This window comes from Gopherus flavomarginatus, chromosome 5 (genome assembly GCF_025201925.1).
Source record: "Gopherus flavomarginatus isolate rGopFla2 chromosome 5, rGopFla2.mat.asm, whole genome shotgun sequence".
NCBI lineage: Eukaryota > Metazoa > Chordata > Testudines > Testudinidae > Gopherus > Gopherus flavomarginatus.
Window position 1 is genome coordinate 143,633,898 of NC_066621.1, and position 27,802 is coordinate 143,661,699.

At 40.6% G+C, this 27,802-nt stretch overlaps 1 protein-coding gene across 5 annotated transcripts in view; it reads right to left on the reverse strand.

The window, feature by feature from the left end:
• The window catches only part of NUDT14 (nudix hydrolase 14), an 81,050-nt gene that overhangs the window by 29,006 nt on the left and 24,242 nt on the right, over positions 1–27,802 (reverse strand). For 4 of the 5 annotated variants that reach the window (XM_050952755.1, XM_050952757.1, XM_050952759.1 and 1 more), the window contains exon 2: positions 7,406–7,449. In XM_050952755.1, coding sequence (XP_050808712.1) covers positions 7,406–7,449 — 44 coding nt within the window. Of the gene's footprint in view, positions 1–7,405; positions 7,450–12,774; positions 12,932–27,802 lie in introns of all 5 variants that reach the window. The other variant, XM_050952756.1, reaches the window with a different exon arrangement.

The window sequence follows — 27,802 nt, forward strand, 5'->3', positions numbered from 1 at the left end:
CACCAATCCAAACAGATGCTTAAAATGCAGCCTATCACAAAAGCAAAGCTATAAGCTTCTGACAAAAACATTCAGCCTTTCATACTAATCACAGATAAAGTGGATTTGGCAAAAGATAATTAGAGAGGTCTAAAAGACTAATGAATTCTGATGACACTTCCAAGTTATTTTCGAACATTGTTTAAATGTAGTTAATATTAAGTAAACTCTGTATGCAAAATGAGACAAGCACATTTACGAAAACAAACATTACTTTGAAAAAAATGAAAAGGAAGATTTGTCCCACTGTAAATCTAACTGCAGCAGGAAGTTGCTCATGACACCATAAAGTAGGAAGCATATGTTTGGTTAATCACTAAGCTGGTGGGAGAATGAACTGTAGCAATTATTTAAGATGCATTAACAATTCCATCAACATATATATAATTTGAAATATAAATTTTAACTACAGTACCTACTTGTTAAGCACCAAATTATACAAATTTTTATTAATCAGTCCATCTAAGAATGATTTTCAGTAGAATTTTTTAAAACATAAGCGGATGCTCACTACCACCCTATTCCCACATAATAAAGGAAAAAATATAGATACAGTCAATTTTACCTCATTACAGTGACTGAGCCTGACCTGAGGATGTAATCAAGTACTAGCCAAAGCATAGCAACCCTCCTGTAAAACTGCTGACCCATAAACAGAAGCCTTACCAAGCTTCGGCTGAAAACCAGGCCCTAAGTACACCTCTACCCTGATATAACGTGACCTGATATAACACAAATTCGGATATAACACGGTAAAGCAGAGCTCCGGGGGGACAGGGCTGCGCACTCCAGCAGTTCGATATAACACAGCTTCACCTATAACGCAGTAAGATTTCTTGGCTCCCGAGTACAGGGTTATATCGGGGTAGAGGTGTACATGTTATTTGAGAATATTGCAGGCAAACAAATAATATAATTATCTGAGCTGAAATATGTACTACCTTCTGTACCACCACTTGAAACACGATAATGAAAATGCCTCTTGTCATAATCTGGCAAACCTGAGGGCATTACATTACAGAGAACAATATGATTTGTGGTATAGCAGCATGACATGGCACACAGCAGCACATGTCAGCCAGCAAAAACATATAACTGATGTATCATATTAGTTTTCATGTTAAAATAAATTAATTCTTATACAAAAGGAAGACAAGTGAAATTTCACAATATATCATAATACATTCGTACATAACATAGGAAATACACACAGGATGAAACCGACTTCATTCACAGACAGCACCAGTGATCTAGCACAGGGAACAGGCAGAGGGATGGTAATCCACTCTCATAATGTGCTCAGAGCATATGGCTGCAATGCAGTCTCCACAGCTGCTTGCTGCAGCCAATGGGCTGGAAAAAGCGACCACAATTCCTTCATGCCACTTGTGTAGCTCTCATGACCCGTAAATCTTGCCTGCCTTCATGGCATGAAAGGGGTGCAGAAATCTCCTAGTGAAGCTGCTCCTCTGGCAGTGCCCCTTCTCTCTGCATTGCTCAAGCCCACTGCAGGGCTTGGTGATGCAAAGGGGCCAGGTCAGACCCCCTTCACTGAGTTAAATTTAAGGCATGTTGTAGTGAACTGAGTACATATCTATTTTTTCTCTTCCTGTCTATAATAGCTTTAAGAGTATGTTTCAAGAACCTTTTTCTCTATACATCATAGCAGTTGAGAAGTACAGAAAATTTCTGTGGGATCTGCAGGAGACTATGGAGTGTAATACTGATTTCTTGGACTTCCTACAAACCTTGCAAATCCTTCCCTGCAAGTCCTTCAAGAAAACTGTATTTTTCAGCAGTCTTTGCAACAGCTAAAGGATAGTGACTTTTTATTAAATATATCAAGTAAGATAGTGATTACTTTTGTAACCATAAAGTGAATTTATCCCCTACTGAATTCTAAAAGGAGGTGATTTTTTCCCCTCTCTTAAAATATTCAGAAATGACTTCATAAAATTTTCCATTAAGAACCTATATTTAATTCAGGGACTACTAATAAGCCACTGATCAGTGACATCTGACGTGTTTTTAGAATTTAGGTAGGAGCCACAAGAGTACTTGTAAGAGAATGGTCTTTATTGCCTGTCTCTAGTCACAAGACATTGTTCAGATTTACAAAAGACTATAACCCAGTTACGTGACAATGTCCACTGACTCCAGTGACTAATGTTACAGTGACTTCAAAGTTTGTTTTTTTAACATGAAGTGTGCTTTATGTTGATTTTTTCATCTGTTTAAACTGGTGAACTTCCATCACCTTTGCTTAATACCAATTCACACTATAACCTGAAAGCTATTCTCTTATGTGTCAACCACTGCATTGTATGCTTATGTTCCAATTCTACATCTCATACACTATTTCTTATTCCTGTTTTTATCACTGCGTATTGACCTTCTTAAATTCTGTATATTGTTCTACAAAGTTGATGCACACAAAACCAAAGTATTACATTTCAAACTCTTAGTGTACTAAATATAGCAGTATTAGAGTGAGAGATGATCTAAATGGGAACACCTATCTAGTTTTAGTGGGTCAAGATAATTTTAGTTTTATTACTTCCGTTTATTTTTACAGGCATTAATTATTCATTTGTATTATTTTAGTTGTTTTTATTTCTGTGAGGAAGCCATTACACTTTTGTATGAGGGACACTGTCAAGTCAATTTATGGATTTGGAAGCCTAACTTTACACACACTGGGTGAAATGCTGACCCCCATTTACGTCAAAAAGGCCAGAATTTCACTCCTAGTTTTGAAAATCTTGTCCTCCATTAACAATAATGAGCCTTACAAAAAACCCTGGGACGACTTCTAACTACAAAGATCTATAAGCAATGCTATTTTAGCAAAACAATGCAGATCCTGATATTTTAAAAAAGCAATTATTTCTGATACAGCCCCCACTAAAGAGTACCCTGAAATATAAGCAAAAAATCCCATTTAAAAAAACCTGTATGTATGTTTTCCCCCATTGTTCTCTTGTTGATGCTTACAAACATTTTTCCAGAAAAGAAACTGACTGATTGACAGACAACACACAGGAAAAAGTGAAATGACTATGAACAATGTGCTGTCAAATGCATAAAGTTTAGATCAACTGGACAGGAATTGTCATTTACTATATGTGCCGGGGCCTGCCACAATGAGGCGCAGATATAGTTGAGGCCTCTGAGCGCTAACACAATATATGTGTTAAATAATAACTGAAAATAATTAAAGGATTTTTTTAACCCAACTTCTTTTAGTTACCATACACTTGGGTGTTATTTCTAACTATAGGACCCAATCTTGCAATCAGATCTGCTAACATTGACCCCTCTGCCTCACAAAGGCCTGTTACCTTTAAGGAAACTCCACAGGGGTTTGCACTAGCAGATCTTACTGTAGGACCAGAGCAATAGTAGATTACAATATTTTCAGATAGAAAGGTGGCTTTCAAGTTGATAGGTTTCTTTTAACAGTTGTCAGTAAGGAACTGAAATAATGAATAAATATATTTAAATACTTGCATCAAATACACATATGTACAATTAAACTCATGTAAAAAGCAACCAAGAATCCTGCGGCACCTTATAGACTAACAGATGTATTGGAGCATAAGCTTTTGTGGGTGAATATCCACTTTGTCAGACACGTGTCTGACGAAGTGGGTATTCACCCTCAAAAGCTTATGCTCCAATACATCTGTTAGTCTATAAGGTGCCACAGGACTCTTGGTTGCTTTTTACAGATCCAGACTAACACGGGTACCCCTCTGATATTAAACTCATACTTATCCTGATTTCAGCAGAAGCCTGTCAAGTTCTCTGGGGTCCCAACTGAGCAAAACATTTAAGCACATGCTTAAGTCCAGCTCTATTCAGCAAGGAACTTCGCTTTAAGCACATACTTAAGCGCTTTGCTTAATAGGGATGGAATGACATCTGCCTATGTATTTGTAGCATGACTACTAGAATGAGGCCCCCATTCTGAATGGAGCTTTTGGGTTCATCCACAATATAAACAGAACAACTTCCTTTTATATTTAGTTACAAATTGCTTTATTTATGTTATAGTGGTGCCTAGAGACACTAGGAACTAGAGCCCCATTGCGCAAGGTAATGCACACATATATAATCTAAGTAATTGGACTAACATTTAAAAGTGCTGAGCACCCAACAGCTTCCATTGACTCTGATGCAAAGTAATAAGTTTCCAGCACTTTTGAAAATCAGGCCTCAATTTTAGAGAGCACCTAAGCACTTGGCTAAACATCCTGCCTGAGCAATGATGCTTCCCTGAATCAGGGTCATTTTTAGGTGCTTACATATTGATTTGGGAACCTGATGTTACACTCTGGGTGAAATCCTGACCCCACAATAGTTAACAGTTTTGCCATTAATGTCAATGGGGCCAGGATTTCACCTCAGTTTGGAAATGTGCTTCATTAACAATATTGAGCCTTACAAAAAACCTCAGGATGTCCTCTAACTACAAAGATCTATAGGCAATGCTATTTTAACAACATAACACAGACACTGTTATAACATTTTGAGCTTATTTAAAAATGACTTCCTATAGTTTAAGCAGCAAAGAGTCCTGTGGCACTTTATAGACTAACAGAGGTTTTGGAGCATGAGCTTTCGTGGGTGAATACCCACTTCCTCAGATGCATGTAGTGGAAATTTCCAGGGGCAGGTATATATATGCAGGCAAGCTAGAGATAATGAGGTAGTTCAATCAGGGAGGATGAGGCCCTGTTCTAGCAGTTGAGGTGTGAAAACCAAGGGAGGAGAAACTGGTTCTGTAATTGGCAAGCCATTCACAGTCTTTGTTTAATCCTGAGTTGCTGGTGTCAAATTTGCAAATGAACTGAAGCTCAGCAGTTTCTCTTTGAAGTCTGGTCCTGAAGTTTTTTTGCTGCAGGATGGCCACCTTAAGGTCTGCTATAGTGTGGCCAGGGAGGTTGAAGTGTTTTCCTACAGGTTTTTGTATATTGCCATTCCAAATATCTGATTTGTGTCCGTTTATCCTCTCTCCCCTCCCCCTTTTTACAGTTTTATTCCTTCTCTGGGCATCTGCAAAACAGCTTTGTACGGTTTGAGATATTAGGATTCAAATCTAAATGTACAGACTAGCAAAGGGAACCCTTACTACAAAAACAATTATCGGTTTAGTTACAATCTGGTTTTGTTGTGTTTTTATTCAATTTTAGAATATTATAGACTAATTAAAAAAGCACTTTTCATAATATTAGTGAAATGATAAAAAAACAACATTCCCCCCCTGCACACAATTTACAACAAAATGGAGCACATGTATTTTGTGCCACAAAAACAGAGACAACCAAACAATTACACATTAGCAACAAATCTCCAACTATAAAGAAAAACTTAGCCATATAACCAGCACAAACTGTTCCACTAAAAAATCAGGTAAAATAACAGTTTTCAGTCAATTTACAGCATTTTATACCCATTTATGATTGGTCTCATATTCATGGATAGGGCTTATGTAAGAAAACTGAAATCTTGCAAATAAAGGAAGGTTTTGTTGTTCCAGTGAAATGACATAAGTTGAATTTAAATTGTTTGTGAAACTAACATTCTACATTCTACAGTTTAACACAGTAATCACTAAGAAGTTAGGATGGCAGCTGTTGTACATGTTAAGCTAACAAATGTTACGTGACCAGAGATGAATGGCGTGACATGTGGCTGTAGCCCTTTTATACAGTCATGTTCCCAACTATTTAAAAAATGTCCACAAAAGTCCTTTAAAAATAATATTCTCAAGAAGTTCATGGAAAACTGGTCCTATAGTATTTATCTCCATCCAGCTGTTTATCATTTTGTTAGTATGCACAATCTAAGATTTACATTAAAAATAATCATATAAGAAGCAATTTCCTTCAAGAAAAAAAAAATATTAACACTATGACCTGAAGTTGGACTAGTTTGTCTGGAACCAGAGGGCAAGTATTGCATGTCCAACAATCAATTATCAGTCCAATTTTTTGTATCATAAAATCATAAAATCTACATACATACCCATAAGTAAGTAGAGAGAAATCTGTTTGTCCTCCAGATAGATTTCAACAGTCAATGTGAACTGTAATATTCAAATATCAATCCCTTTTATCCTCATCCTTAAGTACTGCAAAGACTTTTTTTTTGATGGATCCAGATACGTCTAATTTTCAATATTCTTTCTGTAACTCGTACCTTTGTATCCTCCATTTCGATAAAAATTAATATATGCAAAGGCCTGCCTGGTTGCTCCTACCACTTCATTCATCTCTCAAGTAGCCACATATGACACCATTTACTAGAAGGGTCCAACTGAGTCTAACACTGGACAATTTCCTGAAAGCAGTTGTTTTACCTGATGATCTCACATCATCAAAGCAGCTTCCCATTTGACTTCTAGTAAGGTCAGTTCAGTAAAACATTTATTACTTTAAATAGAGCTGGGAAATTGGTTAGTCTAATTTTACCCTTATTTTTTATTCATGAATTTTTCAAATATCAGACCTGAATTTTACAAACTTGTTGGAAATTACTCAATGAATGTTTAAGCAATGGACAGCTCATGAATCAGGTCTGCTGCATGTATTCTCTATTTGTTATCAGCGTTATGTAAATTGGGTGGCAGGATTAGGGAATTGTTATGAGATTATAATCTTTTCTTTTCAAGGTCACTTGAGGTAGGCTTTGCCTTATACATCATTGCTAGATTAATTAGGCTACTGTAATAATAGGACTTGATCAGACTAAAAATAGAATTTCTTACATCACACGTAAACTAAATAATTGCACATGGCATATTTTCAAACAGTACTACACTAAAGCACACTGGAGACCTTTAGTGTGCACCAGCAGAGTCTACATCAGTGGTTCTCAAACATTTGTACTGGTAACCCCTTTCACATAGCAAGCCCCCTTATAAATTAAAAATGCTTTTTAAATATATTTAACACCATTATAAATGCTGGAGGCAAAGCGGAGCTTGGGGTGGAAGCTGACAGCTCATGATCCCCCATGTGAGAACCTCGCGATCCCTTGAGGGATCCTGACCCCTAGTTTGAGAATCCCTCGTCTACATGGACCAAAAGTGTGCTTCAGAATTCTCACCCCCATAGTGTGCATTACTCCATTGTGTAGATAATTCTTTTTATTCTCTGTCTTAAACTGTGGGTCTGAAAGGGCATTTTATTGAAGGTGGCTAGTATTTGCAAGCATCACAGGAGAGGTGGGCCTTTAGGAGGGATCTAAATGAGGAGAAAAAGGATCTGGCACATTGGGATTGGGATTGTTGAAGATAATATTGAATGAAATAGGACACGTAGGTAAAAGAAAATAGACGAGCTCATTTGTTCAGATTTACCTGTCATGTGTCCTCATAAAGTCCCAAAACTTCTTAGTGCCATTCTAGAAAAAAACAAAAAATTCATCAATACAATTAATCCCCAGTGAAAATTGGCTACCTGAAATCAAACATCATTTTAACAACAGCAAATTCCTTCCTCTGCAAGACTGGCTGTATCTGGAATATATTTATTGATTTTTGACCACAACAGTAGTGTTCCAGGAACAACTATATAATTTTCAACTAGAAAATGGAAAGGATTGAGGAAGGGACTAAATGCTTATGTACCACTTTGTAAGAGCAAAGGCAAATATGTTGCAAACCTGTGCCTAAAATAGCCACCTAACTATATTTAGGCACCTAAATCAAAGATGCCTGATTTTCAGAAGTACTAGGAACCTGTATCTCCCAGTGACTTCAGTCTATTCTGACTTAAGTATCCACATATGGCTTAAGGAGACTGGCTTTAGGGACCCAATGTTTGGCAATCTGGGCTCTAGTTTCCAGTATAACGATGTTCACTTACAGGGATATGTTACTGAATATTCTTATCCTGATTTATAGATGGCAAAAGCATGCACATAACAGCTACAAATATTCTGCAACAGAATAAAATCTCTGTATTGTTACCCTGTGAAAACTGATAATCAACTAGCTACTGTGCTACAATTCACTTGTTTACTTCCAAGATAATCTTGGGCCAAATTCAATAGACTTGTGCTTCCAACATCAGAGCTGAATTTCCCCCCCTAAACTGTAATCATTTCCCCCACAGATTTAATAGGTATGTTAACACTTGTTTTACACATATAACGTCACATTGTACAGTCTATGGTATATCTATTAAGACACCTCAACTGAACTCAACAAAAGAATAAATCCTTTTCCATCACCTTAAGTAGAAGTTCTCAGATGGTGAAAATCAGCAAAGCTCCACTGAAGTCTAATGGAACTATTCCAATTTGCATCAGTTGAAATGTGGCCTACAGATTTATCTCCTTAAATCATATTTTGGGTTTTTATGATAAATTGGGAGCCACCTGAAGGAACCACCTCTTTTGGTAACTGCCTCTCTCTTTAATTGGACAGGCAAGAGGTAGACCTGTTGAGGACTTATATCTAAAAGATACTGTGATGGGGTGTACCTTGCCCTTCATGGCCCCCTGCTGGAGAACCTGTGGTTTTACTACATCCCACCCCAGGAAGGACCAAAGGAGGTGGGGCCTCCAGGCCTTCCTACAGAGGCCTTGTGGAAGCAGCCAATCAGAGCCCAGCAGGCTTGGCTAAAAGGAGGAGGTCAGTTCCTGGTGGGGGCCAGGGGGTTAAGAAAGTGTTCCTTTTCTCTGGCCACAGGAGACTGACTGGCTGCGTCCCCCCCATCCCATTGCTGATGCATCTGTGACTAGGGACAGCAATGGTTGAGGCCTGGAGAAAGGTACTTCTGCACATACTGCTTGCGGATCATGCCACTATGGGAGGGACTCGAGGAGTGAGACCAATTTGTCTAGGCGGTCTCAGTTCGGCCTGTATACCAGGGCTAGCCAAGCCTGAAGGGGACGGAGCTGTAGCCTGGGTTGCTGTATCACATACGTGCAAGCAGCCATATGGCTGAGCAGTTTCAGGCAATTTCGTGCCATATTAGTGAGGAATTTTCCTGATCGTGCCCATGGCAAGGAAGCGAGATTCCGGGAGGAATGCCCTAGTCCGACCTGAGTCTAGGAGAGCTCTGATTAACTCTATTCTCTGAGTTGGGGTTATGGTTGATTTGCCACGTTCAGAATGAGGCTGAGCCTGTGAAATGTTGTCCGCACCAGGCTCACGTGGGCCTCTACTTGGGCCTGGGAGCGGCCCTTGGTTAGCCAGTGGTCTGGTATAGGAATTCTTGCACTTGTCACTTCTGTAGAAAGGCTGCCACGACTGCCATGCACTTGGTGAACATCCGAGGGGCCATCGAGAAGACAAAGGAGAGGACCGTGAACTGATAGTGGGTGTTTTTGATCATGAAACAGAGGAACTGTCTGTGGGATTGGATTATGGACACGTGAAAGTTCTCATCCTTCAAGTCAAGGGGGTATACCAGTCCCCTGGATCCAGGGAGGGAATAATGAAAGACAGGGAGCCCATGCGGAACTTCAGCTTCTTCATGAATCTGTTTCACAGGTCTAAAGTAGTCCTGAGCCCACCTTTGGCCTTTGGTATTAGGAAACACTGGGAGTAGAACTCCCTGTCCCTGAATTCCAGAGGGACCTCTTCTACTGCCCTGAGTTGTAGGAGTGTTTGCATGTCCAGCACTAGAAGTTGCTTCTGAGAAGGGCCTCTGAAGAGGGATGGGGAAGGTGGGTGGGAAGGTGAGAGGGAACAGAATTGGACAGAAAATCCCAACTCTGCCATGCTCAAGACTCATTGGTCTGAGGTGATTTGAGCCCAAGGGTGGCAGAAATGGGATAGAAAATTCACAAAGGGAAGGAAAGGATTCTGGATCTGAACTTGTGCATGACCCCCTTCAAAAGTTTGGTTTGGAGGCGGAAGGCTGCTTTACTGCACCTTGGCCCTGGATCAGAGGAGGACTGAGAGGGCCTCCATCTATTACTCCTGCCTTGCTTTCTGCTATAGTCCTGCCTAGGAGGATCGGAGTACAAGCGAGGGGCGGGTTTCAGCTTAAATGGCTTTCTTTAATGGGCTGGCATATGAAGCCCCAGAGACTTCAGGGTTGCCCGCAAGTCTTTCAGGCTGTGGAGCCTAGTGTCTGTTTGCTCCGAGAAGAGTCCTAAACAGTCAAAAGGCAAGTCCCGAATAGTCTGTTGGACTTCATTTGGGAGTCCCAACACTTGAAGCCATGAGCTCCGTATCATTGCTATTGCAGTTGCATCGTATGGCTTTCTGAGTCCACCAAGTCAGGGGAGGCCTGCAAGGAGGTCCTCGCGATGACCTTGCCCTGCTCCAGGACAGCCACAAACTCTAAATGGGATCTGCCAGAAGCAGTTCCTGGTACTTGGACAGCAGGTTCCAGGAATTACAGCTTTAGCGGCTAAGGACTGCCTGCTGATTGGCAACGTGAAGCTGGAGCCCCCCAGTACAATACACCTTCCTACCAAAGAGATCCAGCTTCTTCACCTCCTTGGATTTAGGAGTCAGCCCCAGTTGTCTCTGCTTTTTCTTCTGGTTTGCAGCCTCTACCACCAGAGTACTGGCTGAGGATGAGTAAACATACTGTTTGGAGGGCACAAAATATTTCCTCTCCACTCCTTTCGCCGTGGGGGTGGGGGGAAAAGAGAGGCGGGTTTTTGCAAGAACACCTTAGTGGTTTAATGTATAGTCTTAATGCGGGGCAAAGACACCCTTGAAGGACCTTCAGGGACCAGAATGTTAACCATAGGGTTGGCCTCCTCCAACACCTCCTTTGCCTGCATGTTCAAATTTTGAGCCACCCTCCTGAGCAACTCTTGGTATGCCTCGTTGTCCATGGTAGGCAGTGTGGTGGAAGTGCCCGCCACCACTTCATCTGTGGAGACTGAGGAAGATGCTCACAGGGGCACTGGGCATTCCTGACCCTCTGGTTCACAGGGATCCCCTTGCACTGAAATGCCATGATGGGAGTGCTGCTGATTTCCAGGCCTGCAGCCTTCTTGGTATTGGCCCTGGTGCCAGGTTCCGCAGCAGTGTCAGCCTGTGTGCCCATCTCCTGCCCTCGCTGGTTGGGGGACAACCCTCAACTGAAACTTATCTAACTAAGACTATTTGAACTAACTAACATTAATTTTTTTTAACTATTTATAAGAAACAATAAGAAAGTCTACTAGGGGATCGCTTGCTGTTAGCAAGAGAGGAGCTGCTCCAATGACTGTCACTGGCAGTAAGAAGGAACTGAAGACGCAGCAGGTCAGCAGAGACCTATATACACTGCCTTGAAGACATGACTCCAGGGGGCTCCACAGCCAACCCAATGGGTACCGCTAGGAGAAAATCCTTCTAGCAACTGTGCATGCGGTGCGCACACACCTACCTGGAATTGACATGAGCAATCACTTGAAGAATTTCCTTTTGTACAATTGCAGAGAATCATAGATTATTAGGGTTGGAAGGGACCTCAAGAGATCATCTAGTCCAACCCCCTGCTCAAAGCAAGACCAATCCCCAAATGGCCCCCTCAAGGATTGAACTCACAACCCTGGGTTTAGCAGGCCAATGCTCAAACCATTGAGCTATCCCTCCCCCACTGGTGCACATGACAGGGGGGAATGCAGATCTTAAGAAGTCTTCTAGAGGCCAGAGACATCTGCATGAAGCCCCTGGGCCTTTATATTTGCTCCCCATATTGCAGTATACCTTAAATGCAGCCATCATGCCTTCATTTATGTCCCCCACTATTATTACTCACCCGAGGAATCCCTTTGAGGAAGGTAGATATTCAGATTATGGAGAGGGAGAAGAGATCCCATTCATTTAAATTTAGGCAATTAATCCCTGTGGGATTGCTGAGATTATGCCTTGAGGTGCAGCAATCCTCCTGGCCTCAACTGCCCTCCTATTCTTTTGCAAATTACAGAACCTGTCTGCCATGAAACACTTATAGAAGGGTTTCCAGAGCTGAGGAAAATTATACTGTGGAGCTAGTACCATGCTCTGCTGTGCTCCCAACATAGATGCACCAAATCTGAATCCCTTCTGCTAAAATATGCCCCCATTTACAATAATGGGATCTGGCCTATGAACTGTACATAACTTTAAACAGAAAATAAGAAACTCAGAAATAAAGGAGCAAAGAGTCCTGTGGCACCTTATAGACTAACAGATGTATTGGAGCATGAGCTTTCGTCGGTGAATACCCACTTCGTCGGATGTATTCACCCATGAAAGCTCATGCTCCAATACGTCTATTAGTCTATAAGGTGCCACAGGACTCTTTGCTGCTTTTACAGATCCAGACTAACACGGCTGCCCCTCTGAGAAATAAAGGAGTTATCAGGACAGGAAGTCCAGGTTTTCTGTGAAAATGACTAGCATTTGCACACATATAGTTCATTACCTAGATCAGGGGTCGGCAACCTTTCAGAAGTGGTGTGCTGAGTCTTCATTTATTCACTCTAATTTAAGGTTTCGTGTACCAGTAATACTTATTAACATTTTTAGAAGGTCTCTTTCTATAAGTTTATAATATATATCTAAACTACTGTTGTATGTAAAGTAAATAAGGTTTCAAAATGTTTAAGAAGCTTCATTTATAATTAAATTAAAATGCAGAGCCTCCCAGACCGGTGGCCAGGACCCGGGCAGTGTGAATGCCGCTGAAAATCAGCTTGCGTGCCACCTTTGGCACGCGTGCCATAGGTTGCCTACCCCTGATCTAGATGGTAAATACATTGAAAGGTTTACTTATTATTACTGACTTTTTAATGTACAGTGTCACACCCATAAAAGGGTTAAACTAATTTGCCTTGAGTCCTTCAAGGTGCTGTTCATCATCATGCATTGATCAGATAGTGCTGTAAGTGTACTTTGTGGCTATATCTGAATAATAATCCATTTCATATATCCAACCTGCACCTGTCCAAATAAATAAATCAATAAACAAATGAAACATTCCAACATCCCATTGTTTACAGTGGCAGAAACTCAAATGAGCACCATTCACTTTTATTGTCCAAGTCTAACGTAATTTGAAGTCAACTGTATGGAGTTGAGTTTCTATTGTGCCAAATGCCTGGCTCTCTGCTAACAGACTAGCATAAAGCCTGCTAATTATTAATAGCATGTAAACAGTTACCAATGGTTCCTATACTGCTCTATGTACTTTACAGTACATTAAATCTAACCAGCTTTGTCCAGCAGTAAGTAGTATCATTGTATTGACTTATTTCCTCTTTTTAACACAAGATATATATTCACAGCATAAAATGATCCATAGTTTTATACATATAGAAGTCATCCTAAACAAGCTTTTTGCTACACAGACTGTAGTTTTTTAAATTGCACTGATGAAGTAGGTCACTTTATTCTTGCTTCTCCATATGTGTGGAAATAACTCATTTCTGCCTTTGATGGTGTTCTGCTCCCAATGCTGTTGTGGAGTTTGGGTGAACTGAAGCTCCGATAACTATGTTCATTGTCATTCCAACAGAATAATCTTTCCATTAAATTAAAAATACATCAGACTTTCATTTTATTAAAACATATACATACATTTATAAAATAGTGCCATTTACAAACCTTATAAAAATGATCAAAATATCTCTTAATGATATAATGATATAGATTAATTATAACAGACTTGTGCAAGGTTTAAACACAGATGCTGTGAAAAAGATGAATACATAAAATCTGAAATATATTTAAACAATTATTTTAGAACAGGAACATAAGAATGGCCATACTGGTTCAGACCAATGGTCCATCTAGCCCAGTACCTTGTCTTCCAGCAGTGGCTGGTAAACATGTCTTACACAGAAAAAGATATACTGCATGTTATGTTAGCCTTTACCTGTTTCAAGTGGCAGTGCTGGCATTCCAACAATATTCTAGGATAATATATATTATGTGAATTGATAAATCTCTAAGCACAAAGTAACCATATCCCTTTTCTGTATTTAGTGATCAGGCTCTATTGTGGTGCAATACTGCACTAGTCCACACGGTATGTTTAAGTCAAGAGTTGTATTTCAGGAAAGCCAGTATGTGAGACAATTTCAGTCTCATATTACTTGAAAGAGAGATTAAATTACATAGGGAGAAACTAAATAATCCATTTTTTTTCTGGAAAAGCAAGTCTGAATGAAACCTTTAGCAGTGTGAAAACAACTGTTTTATATTAAACCTATTGTTAATTAAGCTCCACAAGTTCAAAAACCAGGGCACAAATTATGGTCAGTCTTTTACTTTTTTAAACTCCTTTCACTGAGGGGCAGCGGAGGAATAAAATAAAAATAAAAATATTAGTCCTTTTAGAGTTTACAAAAAGAGATAAAAGATTTAAATAACCTCTTAATTCCAGTTAAGTATGTAATGAAACTTATGGCCTCAGACTTCATGACACAAAAGATATAGGCTGGGATTTTGGAGAGGGATTTCAGCATTTTAGCTGCCTAATTCTCAATGAAATTCCATGGGAGTAGTGCCTATCTTTGTTAATCTCCTTTGGAAATCATAAACAAAATAAATGTTGCTTGCCTAATTAAAGGTGTGGTTTGTTTTCTTTATTCAGAGGTACAACAAGCAGGGCCGGATTAAGGCAGTGGCTTAAGAGGCTGCAGCCCAGGGTGCCCTCAAAAATAAATCACAGGCAGCAATCTCCAACTCCAGGACTGCTAAAAGTCCCACGGTGCAGCAGGCACTCAGGCAGGCTGATAGCACAGAAGTGGCTGGCTCCTAGCACGTCTCTGTGGCCCCTGGCGGAGGTGGCTCCGCACGCTGCCTCCGCCCCCACCATCCTCACAGCTACAGGGACAGCGCTTGCAGGCGCAGGCAGCACACAGAGACACACTGTCTCCCCCCACCCGCAGAGACATGCTAGGAGCCAGCTGCTTCCGGGAGCAGCACTGGGCTATGGCAGGCAGGCAGCCTGCCTGAGCCCTGCTGTGCTGCCGGCCGGGAGCCGCCTGTGGTAAGCGCCTCCCAACCGGAGCCTGCACCTCACACACACACCCCTCCTCCCCACAACTCCTTGCCCCAGATCAGAATCCCCCTCCTTTACCCAAACTCCCTCCCAGAGCCCACACCCCCCTCCCTCCCTCCCAGGAAGAAGACATGCATACAAGGACATCACAAAATCTAACAGCCCCAGGCCCACAGGAGAGTTAATCTGGCCCTGACAACAAGGGGAATGATGCCACCAGCTCAAAGGGAGAGCCTGAGAGTCTTAACAGGACCAGGTTTAGATCCCACGATGGAACGGGTTCATGAATCTGCACTTATAGGCTCTCCAAGCCCTTGAAAAAAAATAATGTACAATCCACCAGAGGGGGAAGGTGGAAATGGCCATTAGGTGTAACTTAATCAATGAAATGGCTAAGCCCTTCTGTTTCAGATGAAGCAGATACTCTGTCATGGACTGGAGAAGTGACCTAGAGGGTAAGGGGCCTTGTTGGGATGACAGAGAAATGCTTCCACTTGGCGAGGTAAGGGGGTCTAGTAGATGGTTTCCTACTATCTAGCAATACCTGGTGGACTTGCCCTGAATAGGCCCACTCCGCTGAGTTTAACCATAGAGCTTCCACATGGTGAGGTTAAGGGCCTTGAGGTTCGGATGGAACAATTGGCTGTGATCTTGTGAGATCCGGTCTGGGAGTAGAGCGAGTGGCGTCAGGGTTGCCAGCAAGTCCCTGGTCTCAGTGAACGCCTCTGGTGTAAACATTATCTCAGTCCTGCTGGTGCCACATTGACTCTCCTGTCTGAATTCAATGGTCCTGACTATGAGGCGGAGTTGATAGTGCCGCCCTCGGAGTGGGGGCAGATGAGTAGCCAGACTCAGATCGCACTCCACTGTGCTCCCCATACTTGGCTCTCTTCAGAGTCGGGGAATGTTCCCTCATGGCCAGCTGCTTCTTATATTTCTTCTTCGGCACTGATGAAGAAGAATGATGCCAAGAGTCTCTCCCAACAGCTCTCAACGAGTGCCGAGCTGGACCAGCTTGACTCCAAGAGGGAGGGAGCACCACTTCCATCAAGAGGGACTTCAACCTGGCCTCCTCGTCCTTGGTACAGGGCTTAAAGTCTCAACTGTTTAGGCAGCAGTCCCTGATATGACTCTCTCCCAAGCCCTTCAGACAACTTGAGTGCAGGTCACTCACAGACATGGACTTGCTGCAGGAGGCTCATGGCTTGAAACCTGGGGACTGGGACATGCTCAGCACTGGGAGCAGAAGAAACTCCAACAGGGTGAGAAGTATCAACTATATACACGTAATCTACAACAGTCCAAATGGAGAAAATAAAGAACTGGGATAGGGAAACCAGGGAAAAATGACTAAACTAAGACCACTGAGTAGGAGTTTACTGAAGCAAGAGGAGCTCTTCCAGTGACTATCATGTTCGGTAAGAAGGAACAGAGATGGTGTGGAGCCGACGCTCTATCCAGCCTGATGGATACCACTAAGGAAAAAATATCCAGCAACTGTGCATGCAGCACACACACATCTAACGTGGAATGGACATGAGCAAGCACTCAACGAAGAACTTTGCCTTTAATGATAAAAATGTGTCCAGGTAATAAAATTTTATAAGTATACAGATTTTGCTTTCTGTTACAATAGAATAGTCCATACATGGAGTCAAATACTGCTGTTATCCCTGGGCAACTCCACTGAAATTAATAGCATTGAACATTGGTTTCATAGAAAGCAAAATGTGGCCTATTATACCAATAACATCTACACCAAAAGTTGTGCTGCACTGCATTTTTGTATTTTTTTGTAGCCTGAAATGTTTAGGAGCATTTGGGATATAACCAGATTGATCATGTTAAAGCAGCATTTTCTTCTAGCACTTTAACAAGAACATTCTAAACCAAACTCGCTAAAAACTGCATCAGTTGCAGTTAACTACAAGACTTAGAACACTATTGAACACAGTAGGTCAGTTTTGTTGCGGAGAGAAGAAGATGAGTGCTCATTGGAGCCTTGCATGTTAGCCCTGTTGCTTACCTGCTTTGCTACACACTGGGTAAAATACACTTTTTATAATGTTTTATTCAAGAAAATAAAATAATTCTATACAGCTTTAATTTAAATTTTATACAGATTTCTTTTCTATCCCTCCCTGATATCTCAGCTGATAAATGTTGTTCATTTTAGAACGCAACTTCTAATGACACCTAGAACAGGGATAGGCAGCTACTGCTCTCCTTAACTTAACATTGTGAGTCAAAACTTGCAGTGAATCTGAAAATATGTAAAATATGGAATGAGAAACATCACACAATGGGTTGAGTCAAGGATGGAGAGGCCAGAAAAACAGTACAGGTTGGTCATATCCAAAAGGTGTTTGTTGGCCTAAGTGACATGAGTTTAGTGGTTTTCACTGGACAAGTACCCACACCACAAAATCATGATCACAACTGCCATTACTTGGCAGTCTTAGTACAGGCATCAAGGATTGACTGAGCCATGTAACCAAGAGATCAGTCTTGCAGCACAATTGCTGGGCCGTATTGAAAAGCTTGCACTGATGCAGCTTATGCTATCCTGTTTTGTCTGTAAAGACAGAGATTCAGTCTTTAAGGCTGTAAACCCAGCAATTTCCACATAAACAAATATATAGTAAGTAAATTCCAATTTTTACTTTAAGTTTACATTTCTTAGTCTTTTTGGAAGTTATATCCTTATGTATAAATGTATAGCGGTATGTACAAAACAAGCATAATTAAAGGCAGCATTTTAAACATGTTAAATACCATATAATTGCTAAATACTATTAGTGTCTATAATCCACTACATTATAAACCTTAAATATTTAGAGATGAGAGACCAAGCTCCTCCCTCATTTTCTGTGGTGGAAATCAAGTACACCACCACTGAAATCAAGAGTTACTCTAAATTTCCACTGGTTTGAAGAAGGGCAAAAATTGACAATGTGTTTTGGACAGACAGTTAAACAATTTTGTTTTAACCACATTTAACCAAACTCTGGATAATTACTTGGAGCTTCTATTTTATTGGATATACTTATGGTATTTAACAATCAGGGAAGCTATAGATTGAAGGCACTTGACTATTAAAACCTGTACTTAGTCACAGGAAGCTACTTCTTGAACAGGCAAACAGAAAACTTCTGCATAACGTACTCTCCTACCAGTCTGCCCCAACATCAACAAGGTTTCATACTCCATGCCTATTCAAACCTTGGCCTCTTTAAAGAGGCTGACAATCAGGGTTACAGATAGTGCTGCTTATGATGGTGGGATTTTCTGTGTTGTGGACATATACCCAGAATAAACAGCTACATTAATTTCACATAAACCACACAGAAATCTTCCAATGGCAATTGTTATCTATTGTTTGCATTATAGTAGCATCCACCGACCCAAAGATTGAGGCACTAAACAAATATAGTGGGATCAGTTCCCACCCCAATGACCTTACAGTCCACTTGGAAGACAAAGTGGGTATAAACAGAAGGAGTGGAGGAGGGAAGGCAAATATATTCTGGTACAGATAACCTATATGGACAAATTGTGAGTAGTGAGCTTCTTATGACAGAACAGTAGTGGCCTTCTGGTCTCTACCAATCTGTCCTGGAATGGAAAATGTGGAAATGGCAGAACAGGTAAACAGCTCTTTTGTTTCCACTTTCACAAAAAAGGTTAGTAGCAATCAGATATCTAACACAGTGAACACTGGTGAAAATGAACTGGAATCTGAGGCTCAATTAGGGAAAGTTAAAAATTACTTAGACAAGTTAGACGTCTTCAGGTTGGTACGGCCTGATGAAACATTCAAGGAACAGACTGAGAAGGTACCTTATTGATTATCTTTGAAAACTCATGGAAGACAAGAGAGATTCCAGAGGACTGGAAGAGGGCAAATACAGTGCCAATCTATAAAAAGGATAAGAAGGACTGTGACTGAGTGGTGAGGCTGTCACCTGACGTGCTGGAATTACCTCTGAGCCTGTTTTCCACTGCCAGCTTGGGACTCCAGAACCCTGCCTTGTTGAGCCAGACATGCTAGTTTGCTGCAACACAGACCCCGGGTCCGAACCACACCCCCAAAGCTGCAGACTTAACTGAAAACAGCTTAGCAAGTACTCTTGTCTCCAGCACCCAGACACAGCTCCCAGTGGGATCCAAACCCCAAATAAACCCATTTTACACTGTATATAGCTTATACGGGGTAAACTCATAAATTGTCCGCCCTCTATAACACTGAGAGAGAGAGATGCACAGCTGTTTGCTCCCCCAGGTATTAATCACTTACTCTGGGTTAATTAATAAACAAAAGTGAATTTATTAAGTATAGAAGTAGGATTTAAGTGGTTTCAAGTAATAACAGACAGAACAAAGTAAGTTACCAAGCAAAATAAAATAGAACATGCAAGTCTAAGCCTAATACATTTAAGAAACTGAATACAGTTAAATCTCACCCTCAGAGATGTTCCAATAAGCTACTTTCACAGACTAGACTCCTCCTTAGTCTGAGCCAAATCCTTTTCCCTGGTACAGTTCTTGTTAGTTCCAGCTCAAGTGGTAACTAGGGGATTTCTCATGACTGGCCGCCTCCATTGTTCTGTTCCACTCCCTTTTATAGCTTTGGCACAAGGTGGGAATCTTTTGTTTCTCTGGATTCCCACCCCTCCTTCTAAATGAAAAAGCACCAGGTTTGAGATGGATTCCAGTATCATGTGACATGTTCACACATCCTGTCAGACTTCATTACTCACTGGCTGGCACCCACGTATAAAGGAAGGCTTACAAGTAAACAGAGCCATTTACAACCAATTGTCCTAGTTAATGGGAGCCATTAAGATTCCAAGCCTCCATTAATGGTCCACACTTTGTAGTTCCAATAGAATCTCAGAGTAATACTTCATATTTCTAGCTTCAGATACAAGCATGATACATTCATACAAATAGGATGAACACAGGCAGTAGATTATAAGCTTCGTAATGATACCTTACAAGAGACTTTTTGCATAAAGCATATTCCAGTTACACTCATAAGCAAATTTCCATAAACATATGGAGTGCAATGTCACAAGGACAACCTGTGGAATTACAGACTAGTCATCTTAACTTCAGTACCCAGAAAATTAATGGAGCAAATAATCAAGCAAGCAACTTGCAAATCCTAAAAGGTGATTGTCATAAGCAGATTGTTAAGGGTTAATGTCTCTTGTACCTGTAAAGGGTTACAAGCAGGGAACTGGACACCTGACCAGAAGACCAATCAGAAGACAAGATACTTCTAAATTTGGGCGGAGGGAAACTTTTGTGTGTGTTCTTTGTGTGTTGTGTCTTCTTCTCTTGGAGGGTCTGAGAGAGACTAGACATTACTACAGGCTCTCTAAGTTTCCTTCCATATAGTAAGTAAAACAGGCAGTTTAGGCTTTTTAATTGTTTTACACTATTTGCATTTGTGGATCTCGCTGGTTAACTTTTATATGTGTAGTTGCTGGGAATATTTTGATTTGTATTGGTACTGGGGGGGAAGTCTCTTTCTGGTATCTGTAAGCTATAGGACCCTGTATATTTACATCTTGAAGTTACAGAGATAATTCTTTACTTTTTCCTTTCTTTTATTAAAAGATTTCTTTTTAGAGAACCTGATTGATTGTTTTTTCTCTGTTTCCCTTGTTTTATCCCAGGGGATTGGGATAACTCACCAGGACGGGTGGGGAGACGGCAGGGGGAGAGATAAAATCTCTCTCTGTTTTCCTTGAATCTGTTTGCCTCTTTGTGGAAGGGAAGGGAGATGCTTCTCTGTATAGTGATTTAAGAGGTTAGATCAGTATCTCAGGATAGCCCAGGGAGGGAAGTTCTGAGAGGGGGAAGGTGGGGGAATGGTTTATTTCTCCTTGTTTTAAGAACCCAAGGGATCTGGGTTCTTGGGGTCCCCAGGGAAGGTTGGGGAGGTCAGAGTGCCCCAAAACACTATATTTTTGGGTGGTGGCAGCCTATCAGATCTAAGCTGGTAATTAAGCTTAGGGAAATTCATGCTAGTATCTCATTCCTGGACTCTAAGGTTCAGATTTGAGAAAGAATGCTATGATAGTGATAAGTAACAGTCAGCATAGATTTGTCAAGAACAGACCCTGTCAAACCAACCTAATAGCTTTCTTTGACAGAGTAACAAGCCTTGTGGAGTGGGGGGAAGCAGTAGATGTGGTACACCTAGGGCACTGCTTTTCAACCTGTGGTTTTTGGACCCCTGGGGATAGTGGACTATGTCTATGGGGTCCGTGAAAGGTGGTTGTTGCCACAGAAGAAAGGGGTCTGCACCTCCATTTGAAATTTTTTAGGGGTTCACAAATTAAAAAAAGGTGAAAACCTCTGGCCTACAGAAGTTGTGGAATCGCCATCATTGAAGGTTAAACAAACACCTGTCAGGAATGATCTAGTTATTACATAGTCCTGCCTTGAGTGCAGGGGACCGGACTAGATGACCTACTGAGGTCCCTTCCAGTCTTACACATCTATGATTATCTAATTCAGTGTGTTTAAATCATTGTCTAAATAACTATTTGAGATAAACTGACATATTATTCCCTTAAGGCATAATTAACTTAAATATTTTGTACTGTCCAGGAGAGTGCTTGGCAGTACAGGACATACATTTCTGGAGGAAAATCTGGGACTGGGGGTGCATTGGGGTCACCCTGAAGTATAACCAAGACCAATGAGAGCCAGAGTGTAACCTGAAGTGTGGCTGGCAGACTGCAGTTCCACACAGACACTCAAGAGTGTGGTCTTCAATGCTGTCTATGCGTGGCCCAGGTGGGAGCTATTTCCACAAGGCATTGTAAGGCACTGAAGACTGCCGGGCAAGGGAGAGACAGCTGCTCATTAGTCTAGATTGAACCTTGGTATGATACAATGGGTTTCTGTATAACAAAACTATATAACACCTTCTTTCATCTTTTAATAGATTAATCACAACAGTCAAATATTTTTAGGTTTCAAACTTATTTTTTCCTTAAGATTTACACTTTGTACCATATGTTTATAGATGATAAAGAACTGACAGTAATAGATTCCAAAGAGTTCTTGTCATTCATAAACACTGTTCTGCACAGGAATTTACTTTTTATCTGAACAAATAATTCTGTTATGGAGTATTGATGTATAATTTAAACTCTGTCTTTACTTACTTTTAAGGGTTTAATTTGTGACATGAAGTGTGATAGCCCTTCGCTGTGTTTAAAACATATTTTCTATAGTAGGAGTGTCTTCACTTCAGAACCTCAGGATGAATTCCCAGATAGCATAAATCAATGTAGCTCCATGGAAGTTCGTGGAGCTATGTCAATTTATATCTAGTGAGAATCTGATTGCTCATCTTCTTTTGTTTCCTTTTGAAGACGTGCATCAGAACTAGGAAACTGTTACACAATTATCAGTCCCATAATTAAACAAGAAAATCAATTAAGTTAGTGATGTTATTATAGACCATGCTAAATCTGAAAGAACAATTCAATAACCAGATATATTGTTTACACTCTTCCATAACCAATTTCACATACTTAAAACTTGCTCCAATATGTGTGATTTAAGTTTCTCCTTTTTACACTTGGAAAACCATGGATGACATATTAATATGCTAGTTTTTTGAGGGATCTTATATTAAACAAATACAGAACTCCTGACGTATCTAAAAAGATTTCAGAGTGATAGGAAACCTCTGACCAGAAACAGCATTAATCAGAGTTGCCAAGAGGCCTGCATCATTCCCAGTCTCCACTCACTTATCTATTTGCATCACTGGGGTGAATTAAGTCTCATTTTCAAAAGCAGTTTGCAGAATTAAGTAGTGATATCAAAGAATTATTTCCTACTAACAGGTTTCTAAAAGTCAATAAACTTATTAGGAAGAATCAGGAATGTGTCTCTCAGAATTATGGAGTGGCGAAGTACTTTTTTTTTTTTAGTATGTACTGTAAAAGCCAGAAGAAAGAGGATTTCCAAAGTTTCTCTGATTCCATTAATGAGGTACTGAGAACCATTACTTAAAAAAAAATCATACTACTAACAGAAAAATGTGTTTTGGATGCAATTCCGTACAGAAGAGCAAGCATTACAGAATGGTGGAACTGCGAAACCACTTGAAACAATCTATTATAATTAAGAACATAAGAATGGCCATACTGGATCAGACTAAAGGTCCATCTAGCCCAGTGTTTTTTCAAACTGAGGTCACTGCTTGTGTAGGGAAAGCCCCTGGCGGGCCGGACCAGTTTGTTTACCTGCCTCATCCACAGGTCCAGCCGATTGCGGCTCCCACTGGCGGTGGTTTGCTGCTCCAGGCCAATGGGAGCTGCTGGAAGCGGCGCAAGCCGAGGGACCTACTGGTCGCCACTTCCAGTAGCCCCCATTGGCTTGCAGTGGCGAACCACGGCCAGTGGGAGCCGCGATCAGCCGGACCTGTGGACAGGGCAGGTAAACAAACCAGCCCGCTCACCAGGGACTTTCCCTACACAAGTGGCCACCCCAGTTTGAGAAACACTGATCTAGCCCAGTATCCTGTCTTCCAACAGTGGCCAATGCCAAGTGCCCCAGTGAGAATGAACAGAATAGGTAATCATCAAGTGATCCATCCCATCGCTCATTCCCAGCTTCTGGCAAACAGCGGCTAGGGACACCATCCCTGCCCATCCTAGCTAATAGCCACTGATGGACCTATCCTCCATTAATTTATCTAGTTCTTTTTTGAATCTTGTTATAGTCTTGGCCTTCAAAACATCCTCTGGCAAGGAGTTCCACCAGTTGTGTATTGTATGAAAAAAATACTTCCTTTTTTTGTGTTTTAAACCTGCTGCCTATTTAATTTCATTTGGTGGCCCCTAGTTCTTGTGTTATGAGAAGGAGTAAATAACACTTCCTTATTTACTTTCTCCACACCAGTCATGATTTTATAGACCTCTATCATATCCCCCCTTAGTCGTCTCTTTTTCAAGCTGAAAAGTCCCAGTTTTATTAATCTCTCCTCATATGGCACCCATTCCACACCCCTAATAATTTTTGTTGCCCTTTTCTGAACCTTTTCCAAGTCCAATACATCCTTATCGAGATAGGGCGACCACATCTGCAGGCAGTATTCAAGATGTGGGCATATCATGGATTTCTATAGAGCCAATATGATATTATCTGTGTTATTATCTATCCCTTTCTTAATGATTCCCAACATTCTGTTCGGTTTTTTTTGACTGCCGCTGCACATTGACTGGATGTTTTCAGAGAACTATCCACAATGACTCCAAGTTCTCTTTCTTGAGTGGTAACAGCTAATTTAGACCTCATCATTTTATATGTATAGTTGGGATTATGTTTTCCAGTGTGCCTTACTTTGCAGTTGCCAACACTGAATTTCACCTGTCATTTTGTCACCCAGTCATCCATTTTTGTGAGATCCCTTTGTAACTCTTCACAGTCTGCTTTGGACTTAATGATCCTGAGTAATTTTGTATCGTCTGCAAATTTCACCACCTCACTGATTACCCCTTTTATCAGATCATTTATGAATATGTTGAACAGTACTGGTACCTGTACAGACCCCAGTGGACACCACCATTTACTTCTCTCCATTCTGAACACTGACCATTTATTCTTAGCCTTTGTTTCATATCTTTTAACTGGTTACCAATACATGAAAGGATCTTCCCTTTTATCCCATGACAGCTTACTTTGCTTAAGAGCCTTTGGTGAGGGACCCTGTCAAAAACTTTCTGAAAATCTACATACACTACATCCACTGCCCCCCGCTTGTCCACATGCTTGTTGACCCTCTCAAAGAATTCTAGTAGATTGGTGAGGCATGATTTCCCTTTACAAAAACCACGTTGACTCTTCCCCAACAAATTATGTTCTTCTATATGTCTGACAATATTGTTCTTTACTATAGTTTCAATCAGTTTGCCCGGTACTGAAGTTAGGCTAACTGGCCTGTAATTGCCAGGATCACCTCTAGAGCCCTTTTTAAAAATTGGTGTCACATTAGCTATCTTCCAGTCATTTGGTACAGAAGCTGATTTAAATGATAGGTTACAGACTACACTTAGTGGTTATGCAATTTCACATTTGAGTTCCTTCAGAACTCTTGGGTGAATACCATCTTGTCCTGATGACTTATTACTGTTTAAAAGTATCAGTTTGTTCCAAAACCTCCTCCAATGACACCTCGATCTGGGACAGTTCCTCAGATTTGTCACCTAAAAAGGAATGGCTCAGGTTTGGGAATCTCCCTCACATCCTCCACCATGAAGACTGATGCAAAGAATTCATTTAGTTTCTCCGCAATGGCCTTATCATCCTTGAGTGCTCCTTTAGCATCTTGATTGTCCACTGGCACCACTGGTTGTTTAGCAGGCTTCCTGCTTCTGATGTACTTAAAAAAATTTTTTGCTATTGCTTTCTGAGTCTTTGGCTAACTATTCTTCAAATTCTTTCTTCCTAATTATATTTTTGCACTTCATTTGCCAGAGTTTATGCTCCTTTCTATTCTCCTCATTAGGATTTAACATCCACTTTTTAAAGGATGCCTTTTTGCCTCTCTTGGCTTCTTTTACTTTGTTGTTTAGCCATGGTGGCTCTTTTTGGGTTCTCTTGCTGTGTTTTTTAATTTGGGATATACATTTAAGTTGAGCCTCTATTATAGTGTCTTTAAAAAGTTTCCATGCAGCTTGCAGGGATTTTACTTTTGGTGATGTACCTTTTAATTTCTGTTTAACTAATCTCAATTTTGTGTAGTTCCCCTTTCTGAAATTAAATGCTACAGTGTTGGGCCACTGTGGGGTTTTCCCCATCACAGGGATGTTAAATTTAATTATATTATGGTCATTGTTACCAAGCAGTCCAGCTATATTCACCTCTTGGACCTGATCCTGTGCTCCACTTAGGACTAAATCAAGAATTGCCTCTCCTCTTGTAGGTTCCAGGACTAGCTGCTCCAAGAAGCAGTCATTTAAGGTGTCAAAAATTTTTATCTCTGCATCCTTTCCTTAGGTGATATGTATCTAGTCAATATGGGGATAGCTGAAATCCCCCATTATTATTGAGTAAACTATAAAGCGAATGTAGAGGAGTAACCTAGAGGTTTAACCAACTAACTGATGGTAATTCAGCAGTCTATGTGAAATGAGCCTAGTTCACATCCAAATCACAAAAACTTCTGCTACAGCTGGCACTTACTGACAAATATAATGACAGAGACCAGGGATGCCATAGATCTTGGAGGCTGAACTATCCCTATAGGTGGTCCCACCAGTATAATCGAGACTCACTGGCACTGCAGTTTTGGGCAAACTAACACTGTTGTGATCTGTGCAGTACCTATTTTGTTCATAAGTAACTTGAACAGGAACTAAGGGTGCTCTGCTCATTGCTAGATCAGACCCAATATGATGCCTGGATGTAATTCTGTATCTCACATTAGCCAGCTAAGTTACTGTTTTAAAGAAGTCATAGTATACATCAGTAGAGACCTCATCAGAGGAACACAGAAAAACACACAACCTGAGGTCAGAGACTATAATTTTTTACAACTCATATCAATTTTTCTCTTCAAAGTGAGAGTTTGGCGGGAGTTCACAATGAAACTGCAGCCAGATGGTTACAGTAGTAGAGTTTACTGTTAAAAGGTGCATTTTTTCACACTTCAGGAGGTAAAACAAACAAACAGTTGAGAACACACATTCATTTATTCAACTGTTAATGTATTAGCTGGGCCAAGCCACTTCATCCCTAGCAACTGCCCATACAACTAAGATTTCTGATGTGTAAGTAAAGCTTCCCTTATAAACCATGGGAAGTTTGCTTTTCAGATACACAATTTATCTTTTGTGTGTACCTTTCCAAGAATGTAGTGGCTGAAGTTTAGTTTTGCATATGCCTACTATTGCCATCACTTAAATTTGAATGAAATAAAAACATGAGAATTGACCAGTGTCATCTTTCTTATATTTATATGCTAAATTCAGTCACATTTTAATTACAATGTTATATTGCAAAGCAACTGCTCATTACATATAAAACATACTTAATTTCCAAGCATATTGGAATCTATATTAGGAGTCAGGATATGGTGCTTGCATTAAGAAACATGATATATTCACAGGTCAAACTTATGACTTTTTTTATGAACATCATTTTACACCATCAGCTCAGCACATAAACTAAGGTTATAATCTGGGATACACATGTGGCTCTTCTGGCACCATGTTAACTCTGATAAATTCCAGAAAAAGTCACAAATTGCAAAGTCACATGGTTTGCTTTAGAAAACTGTAAGGATATTTAATATATAAGACAGAGTTTAAATTGAATATTAAACTTTATAGCATTTTGACTAATTTCCTAGCATTTAGAGTTTGGTTGCAAATAGATTTTACCCCATTTTCATAGTCTCATAACTTTCCTATATATTTATTTTTGGTGCTGATATTTTCCATACTGATTTACACTCCCCTCCCTCCCCCGACACACACCCCCCCAAAGAAGTCTGAGCAAAATGGAAGGTAAGGATAGAGGGGAAAAGATGCTCTTGTTTTAAAAATTTCTGACCACACATTTTAGAAAAAGCTAAACCAAAACAGCTGAAGTTTGAAACTTGGTCTGGACCAGGGCTGACTCCAGTTTGTTTGCTGCCCCAAGTGGTGAAGCGGGGGAGGGGGCAGGAGAGAAGAAAAATAAAGCTGTGATCAGCAGCACTTCGGCGGCAGCTCTATTGCGCTACTTCATTCTTCGACGATAATTTGGCAGCGGGTCCTTCACTACGA